The sequence below is a fragment of the Fopius arisanus genome, unplaced genomic scaffold (assembly GCF_000806365.1).
Source record: "Fopius arisanus strain USDA-PBARC FA_bdor unplaced genomic scaffold, ASM80636v1 scaffold00109, whole genome shotgun sequence".
Classification (NCBI taxonomy): Eukaryota; Metazoa; Arthropoda; class Insecta; order Hymenoptera; family Braconidae; genus Fopius; species Fopius arisanus.
The window spans coordinates 270,386-278,428 of NW_011887848.1; the positions used below are offsets into that span (position 1 = coordinate 270,386).

At 36.9% G+C, this 8,043-nt stretch overlaps 1 protein-coding gene across 1 annotated transcript; it reads right to left on the reverse strand.

The window, feature by feature from the left end:
* Nucleotides 1-3,326: 3,326 nt before the first annotated feature.
* On the reverse strand, nucleotides 3,327-7,814 carry LOC105271422 (uncharacterized). Its single transcript, XM_011312966.1, has 3 exons — nucleotides 7,553-7,814; nucleotides 6,864-7,309; nucleotides 3,327-6,706 (listed from the first exon to the last, which is right to left on the reverse strand). The coding sequence occupies exons 1-3, from the start codon at nucleotides 7,796-7,798 to the stop codon at nucleotides 6,406-6,408; spliced, it is 993 nt and encodes a 330-aa protein (XP_011311268.1). The 5' UTR covers nucleotides 7,799-7,814; the 3' UTR covers nucleotides 3,327-6,405.
* Between the last annotated feature and the right edge of the window lie 229 nt (nucleotides 7,815-8,043).

Consider the following 8,043-nt stretch of genomic DNA (forward strand, 5'->3'; position numbering starts at 1 on the left):
GTAAAATCAATAGCTTTGTAGATAAATCGATCGGTAGTAAAGTGTAAAATTTTGATTACCCGATTTTTAATTATGAAGTGGCGATTTTCGAAATTGGAAAATCCTAGATGTCTGTTTTTCCGTTTTTCAGTATTTCCTTAGGAACTTTGTGATAAATCAAAATGAAAAAAACATGTGTCACACCCCAATTCCCTCCTGAAAAATAGAGGAGGTCTGCGGTCGATTTAATCGTAATTCTACTCAGGAAATTCACAATTTGCAATTCTAGTCGTCAATTATCATTTTTTATTTCACCAACGCACGATTTAATACTCAATCGTTGTATTATTTCCACCTGCACGACCACCCAACGACCGATAAAATTACGGACTTCCGGTGTGAGAAATATCAGCAGCGAAGTGGTGAATAAAACCGACGATTCATAAAATTCCAGTTAATTGGCGATATCTCGATAACCGCAGGTCCCACCGAAAAACATGATGGACATTTTTGGTAGGCAACAATATGTTCCACAAAAAATGTCTTTTCACTTTTTCCCCCAAGCTCAGTGATTCCCGAGATAGTCAAACAATTAGCGACAACCGATATAAACAATTCCAAAAAAACTCAATCTCAATCAAATTCTCTTCATGTTTTAATTGGCCATATCTCAAAAACCGCTGACTCCAGCAAAAAACTTGATAGACCTTTTTTGTAGCCAACAAGATTTCCCACAGAAAAGTTCCGATTCCATTTTTCGCTGGACCCAGTGATTACCGAGATAATTGGGCAATTAGGCGCAGGTGGATTTAGCAAAACCGAAAAAAAATCGTTCCAGGGTTTTATAGAAATCTCTGGATCCATGGAAAATGGGGGAAATTTCCGGGAAATTACCTGCAGAATTCATAAAGGGGGAACACTCAACCCTTCCTTGTTGAATTAGCAATTGAAATATTAATTACTAGCGGTGGGGAATATCATTGAGTGGAATAAATAGGTGGGTGATGATTAAATGTTCGATAAATGCTCAAGATATTCACTTATCTCCTCAGCTTCATTACAATTTGAGACGCTAATTGCTGGGAACACGTGTTACACTCATCGATACGATAATTTCAACATGGACTTAATTAACGCATGAGTCGAGGGCATCGAATTATGTTCCTTCACTCGCTCCACAAGTCGGTTTATTAGTTAAATGACGAGGGGTCATTTAGGCAAGGTAGATGTGAACACAAAGTGTTGGCTGTCGTATTAGTGATAACACTCCGTTCCAACATATGAATTTGTCAGTTGCAATTACTCAAACTCAAGAAAACATTGCATCTGTTTAAACTCATTTTTCCAGAATGAGCAATTTGCAATTGTAATTATCTCGATAACTGTATGATTCACAGCGAAATGTCATTTGAATTTTTTGAGGAGCACCAAATTTACTACAGAAAATGTGAATAAAGTTTTCTTGTACAATCGCTCATTAACGAGATAATTCACTTATTAATTAGAAACTGTCCGAAAAATGCGGTTTTCAGTACTTACGTTACACTCCATATCTCAAAACCCTCGGACTTCTTCAAAAAATGGCAGAGGACTTTTTTGTAGCCTTGAAAATTCTGCAGAAAAAAAGTTATCTGGCATTTTCCTCTCATGCCGATAGATCCGGAGTTATTCGTGTGATAAACTAAAAATCCAATGGTTATCCACCACTTGCCGACCGCAATATCACTTAATCACTCAATTACTTAATTAATTAATTATTCAAGTGATTAATTATTTAATTAATTCCATGCATCCAGCGTAGAACCATTAATCCACCCCCTCAATTCTTCACAAGAGAAACTCCAAAATCAGATCTCGTAATTCTTTTTTTTTTCACCTTTTCATGTTTATTTGTTTATTAATTACTCTCAATGCTCCCATACCCGGCACTTTAAACTACTCAGTTCTGTTCCAGTTTGTGAAATGTCGGAACCTGCCGCTATTCTCATTCAATTCTCACACACATCCACACGAATGTTCACTCTCCCACTAATTAGACATCGAAATTACTCCGTAACTCCGAGGCCTCGGATTATCATGAAACAAAAAAGAAAACAGTTTTTTTTTTTTTAACAAAAATGAATTTTATAATTAACTTTTATGGAACCTTTTACATAAGAAATGTTTGGATTTGTTTTTTACCATTACGCGCACATTCTCATCATTTATTTATTTATAAATGTTTGTTTATGTTTGAAAAATGTTGAATAGGAAAATTGATATAATGGGGTGTTTTCTAATTCTTCAGGTGTCGTTCACTAAGAATTCGTGGACTTTCAATTTATTTTCGCATTTTTAAACTGAAATTTCAGGTGAAGAGTCAATTGTCATGAGAAATTATTAATTTTTCGGTGGATTTTTCATTTTTATTCGGAATTTCGAGGGGAAATTGACGATTTAGGGAAAATTCAGTTTAAAACGGAAAAGTGAAAATGTAGAAAATAATTATTCATTAATGATCTTATTTAAAAATTATTTCAAGTCCACAGCTCTTAAATGTTACGTGTAAGCTCTCAGTGACGATTTAAACCCCAAAAATATCGAGAATAATCCCTCGATGTAATCAACGAAAGATATCGATCTAAATTCTAGGGATTATCCCAGTAAAAATGCTGAAACGTAACTACACGTGTGATTATCTCGATAACGAATCATTTCACGGGAAAAGGTGAAAAACCTTTTCCGTTCCGAATTTCATGCTTTTTAAAAAAGGTCTAACGACATTCCTCTCTAAATCCAGAACTTTCCGAGATATCCGCGAAATACTCTCCGCAATAATTCCAAAAAATCGAGAGTTATGAAAAAATTTTCAAACGTATTCCGTAAATATCTTGGAAATTACTGGATCAAGGAAAAAATATCATAAAGCCTTTATCGTAGGAAATACAATTCCCCACAAAAAAGGTACGCAACATTTTCCCGTGGGTCGACTCGTTCTCGAGATAATCCGGCGTTTACCACCGCGTTTCAGCACTTTATTTATCATCGTTCTAATACTCAAAAATCCAGCAACAATAAAAGTTGCACCTCCCATTCCCAACTCGACCCATCAAGTATCACCCAATTATGAATTTCTATCTTTTACAATAAAAAATTTCTAGTATAGAAAAAACAGAAAATTTGTTCCACGTTTCCCCATTTATTGGCTTCTCATCCTCTTGAAAAAGCTATTCGTTCCATTCCCCATTTAAATCCATCCTAATTAATAAATAAACTTAATACAAAAAATTTTGGTCATTAAATGCGAGAGATGAGAAGCCTAAGGGGAAATTGGTGAAATGACAGGTGGAATTTGCACTCTTGTTATATTTTTCTTTACGCGCTGATAATTTCGTTTAACGTTTCATTTTTTTAAATTCCTTACATATTCGTATACTTTTTAAGGGCGAGATGACAAAATTTTTTTTCCGAAAGAATTTCTTTTGGAAATTCATCGATTATCTCCGAATTAATCCGACAGAAAATGCCAATTTGTCGAGACAGTTCGACACTTTGAGGCTGATTTGTGGATAAGAAAAGGTAGAAAGGATTTTTCAAAATTTTCCATCATCTCGACTAGCATTTTTCGTCGAATTAATTGATCATTAGGCCCTCATCATTGCTCTACATCAATTTGCTGTGGAGAAAATGCCACTGACATTTTTAGTTCAATTTTTCGTCTTAATTTGTGTCAAATCACTTCAAACCTCAGTCAAAGTCTCCATTTTCATTCCTTCGGCTTTCACTCTTGACGTCTCCACCTCCTCATCATCAGATTATCATAACTATTTGTTTATTAAAAAATACGAACAAATCAGAGTATTTTTTGTCTCCAGAGAGTGCAAAAACTTGAGAATCCGGAATTCTTGGATTATCTCACAAACCACTGAATTTATGAGAAAAAATGATAAAACATTTTTTGTCGCAAATTTTCTCACCGACAAAAAGTTCCAGCAATATTTTCCCGTGGAATCGGTACTTTCCAAGATAATGACCGAATTGCAACCTCGAGTAAAAATCCAAATTGTTTGTTAAATGATAAATTGTTTTATCTTTTTGTTAACGTTATTTTCCAGTTCTCTCGTACCACGAATTAATTAATCATAAGACCAAGGCGAATAAATGAGTAATGATCGAAATAATACCCGATAAAATGTCCTCTTAATGATTCATTTAGCCTAGATCAGTCTCTCAATCCTCGTGACACGAAAAAACTCGCCATAACATTTCAATTCAATCCAATAATTCAGAGGCAAATACGTCACTACACATCACTAATTTTACTTACGGGTATATACATACATTACAGTAATAAACTCATCACACGCATTACAAATTTCTCTCACAATTTCTTACGAAATCTAAACTTAGCTGCGATTTGTTCTGTTCTGTTCTGTTCACTTCCTATTTCAATTTTTTTTTTTCAGCTCTTGTGGGTTTTATTAATTATTAATTAGTAATTTCCAAGGTCTACGGTCCCACCACTCACATGTCTGCAGGTTTTTTTTTTTTCAATTTATTATCAGTTGCTCTTATCACTGAATTTTTTATTATTATTGCAGTTTCAAGTTCTCGTGTGAATTTCGGGAAAGCTGAGGTTTTCATCGAGAAATATCGCATACACATTCGATCATCAATCAGGGGCCGGCTCCACGGGTCATCGAGAATTTATTAATGAATTTTTTAATGGGAGGGAGAGGGGAGGTCATGGGAAATGAAAAATTGTTCAGAATCGATGGTTCTTCGCGGTTACATCGCGAATATATCACCAGGGAGGTGATTTAGGAGGAAATGTGAAAAGACATGTTTTGTAGATAAATTGAATATCTACAAGAAAGCTTTGTGACATTTTTTTCTGAATAGAGTAGTTTTCGAGATATTCGTGAAATACGAAACATTTTTTACTACTTCTTGGATTAACATTAGTTTATTCTGAGACGATTGTTGTTTTTATTTAAATTTTTTGAGGGAAATAAATGATTCGGTGATGGGGGATTATGGGAGCTAGTTTCTTGGGTATATCCAGTCAAAACTTCCAGTGGACATCCCCAAGAAACCCTTCAACAGCGGTTTTTACAAATGATTTTCATTGAAATTCTCGATCAACCCACGGAGAAATCACACTACGTCTACGAAGGAAAGTCTCGATACTCGATATTTGGCACAGATTAACCGAAGGTTCAAACATTTCCCCAATGTGCACCAGGTGGAATAAAAGAAAGCAGAGTAAACGAAAAAAGAAAAAAAAAATGGGGCACATTTCAGTGGTGAAGAGGTAAAAATACGATTTCTCCTCGCTGATCCCTCGATTATCCCAGAGACTCGATACTTCTAAAAAATTCCTAAACCCTTCCTCAGTGACTGTAATTCCTACCGAAAAATTCGCCCCGCCCTCGCCCCTCCCCCTCACAATTACCGAGATAATTACAAAAAATTAACGAGATATGAAAGAGTCTCGTTAATTCCAGAAATATCTTGAGAACCAGGGAACGTATCGTAAAATGCACTGAACATTTTTTGCAGCTCATAAAATTCTCGATAAAAAATTATTCATCACATTTTGTCGCAGCACCTCTCGTTCTCGAGATACAGGGAGATAATGAAACATTGAGGAAATGAGGATCGACAAATTTAATTGATTTCACCCCTTCACCTGAAAAAAAAAAACCCCAACAAAACTTCAATAATGTGTGTCAAATATAAAGCATGCACGTATATTATTTAAACCCTCCCCATACGATATAACAACGACAGAGGAGACATTGAAAAACATACAATATTCACGTTAAATCAAGTAAACTCCTCCACTGCAATTTATCCGTCTTTAGTCTATTTGTTTCAACAATCGTAAAAAAAGGGGAAAAAAGTAAAACGTAAATATATTATAATACAGCGTACGTTTTTTAAGCTAGGAATATTTATTGGGTTATTTACGCACTTGAGAGCCTTTTTCTTCAAAAAGAAAAAAAAACAAAAAATCATTCCTCTGGTTCCCCCACATCTCGAATTTATTCTCATCATTCATTACACATGAATGGGCTCGATACAGACGAATCCGTCGTCAAAGTGCATGAGAACAGAAAAACATACGATATTTACATAAAAAAGTTGAAATATTCCACTTGATTTAGATTTTTCAAATTTTTTTTCTCATGTTTTTTTGCTTCTCTCCCACTGGCACCTCCTGTCCTCCAGTACCACCTGATTTTCCAATTAATTGGACAATTATTAATTAATTAATAGTAATTATTGATCAACTAATGATTCCCCAGGTGCTGATTACTCATGTTTTTGGGGATTTTTCCCAGATGATTGAACATGTCGATTTGTATTTTTGTTTTGCTTATCGTTTTGGTTTGAATTTTTTGGTGGGTTCTAGGAAGATGCTGAGGGCTTTCAAGTGGATGATCACGAGTGCTTGACGACGATGACCCCTGGTCGCTGCTGATTCGGCTGAGTTGTGTGGAGGTGGAGGAAGTTGACGTCTGCTTGGAGAAGTCGTTGCTTCGTGAAAGTTGCTGTGGCACCTGTTGGCTTGTTGGTGAGGGCCAGGGGTGCATCCTGGGCTGGCTCGTCGCTGAATAAATGATCACCCTCCAGGTGGCGAATTGCCTCCACGATGGTCTCCAGATTCTGACGTGATGTGTTGGCGAGGTAATGACGGGCCTGAGGTGTACCGTCTTCCAGGGAGCTCGAGGGCGATGGCAGTCTGAAATTCATTGACATTTTTTTCTCAAGTTTTCAATTATTACTCTGAAAAAATTCTCACGATATCAATGCAATGACATCTGAATATATTTTTCAAATGTGAATGTTATTTAATTAGGGAATTTAGGGAACAATGACGATTGGAGTAATTATCTTACCTTTCAACCTCGACTTTGGGTTCAGCCTTCATCGCGGCCTCGAGAACACTCGGTAGAATGGGTTCAGCAGCTGGTGAAAAGGGTCTCGTTGGACTAGCTGGTATAAACTGTGCACCAGTATTTTTGAATTCCCCAGCATAAGCCACTCTCGAGGGCGAAAATGCCTCTGTATTGCTCGCCTCCTCGATGGTTGCTGTGAATATCTGATTGTTTGCGGCAAATGTAACGATTTTAGGACTACCAGGGCGTACCTCGTCCTCCTTTATCTCCTCGGTGATCAATTCAGTTGGTTGAGGGGATAGAGGTGGTGATGTTGGATCTTCATTCGATGTCTCAACTGTTTGCGTTGAACCAACTGCTGGTATTGACATCACCGAGACCACCTGGAGGGCAGCCACTGCCTCCTCTGTTTCCTGAGCCAGCACGTTATCAGTGTGTTCAATAACCTGAACACAATTGTTATTAATTAATTCATTAAAACTCCTATTCAATTTTCTAGACTACAACAGTTCATTTAACGCTCGAAATATCTCCACAACTACTGGTTCTAGCGAAAAATATCTATATACATTTTTTTTGACGATTGAATTTTGATCAAAAAAGATCTTCCGACGGTCGATCTAGGGATGGTAGTTATGGAGATAATTGCGGGTTAATGATTGGCGTTTATTTGTGGGTAGATTAGTTACCTCGTGTGGCTGATAAGTCATGACCTGATTGTCACGGAATCTGTCTGGATAAACCTGTGCCTGGATAGCTCGCATCTGCTTCTCCAGGTGTAGCCTTTGATGGCGCTCTCTCTCCAACTGTCGTCTCAATTCGACAATCTCACTGCTGTTGTTAACCGAGTGATTCTCAGATGATACTGTGATGACAGAGAGAGGCTCAGGTGACATACTCCCAAGCCCTTCGTCCCCACTTTCACTCACGTGCATTGGGAGGCTCACCACAACTCCTGAAACAACGAAAATGAGCAAAATCCAATTAGTCTGTGCATAATTATTATTAATCTCCGTGACAGATGAAACCAGAATCCCCAAATTGCACACGCTGACGAATCATCGAAAATCTCCGAAACGAATGAATCCACAAAAAAAAACAACCCAACCTTTTTGTAGCTGGAAAAATTATCCACGGAAAAAGTCTTACAGAAATTTTGTCTAAAACCTCACCATTCCGA

What these genes read in the sequence shown, in the direction of transcription:
- LOC105271422 (XM_011312966.1), bottom strand. Translation starts at nt 7,798, where the DNA reads ATGCACGTGAGTGAAAGTGGGGACGAAGGGCTTGGGAGTATGTCACCT. An exon ending in TGACTTATCAGCCACACGAG is followed by an intron (nt 7,310 to 7,552) that starts GTAACTAATCTA and finishes AATTGTGTTCAG; the next exon opens with GTTATTGAACACACTGATAA. An exon ending in CCCAAAGTCGAGGTTGAAAG is followed by an intron (nt 6,707 to 6,863) that starts GTAAGATAATTA and finishes AATGAATTTCAG; the next exon opens with ACTGCCATCGCCCTCGAGCT.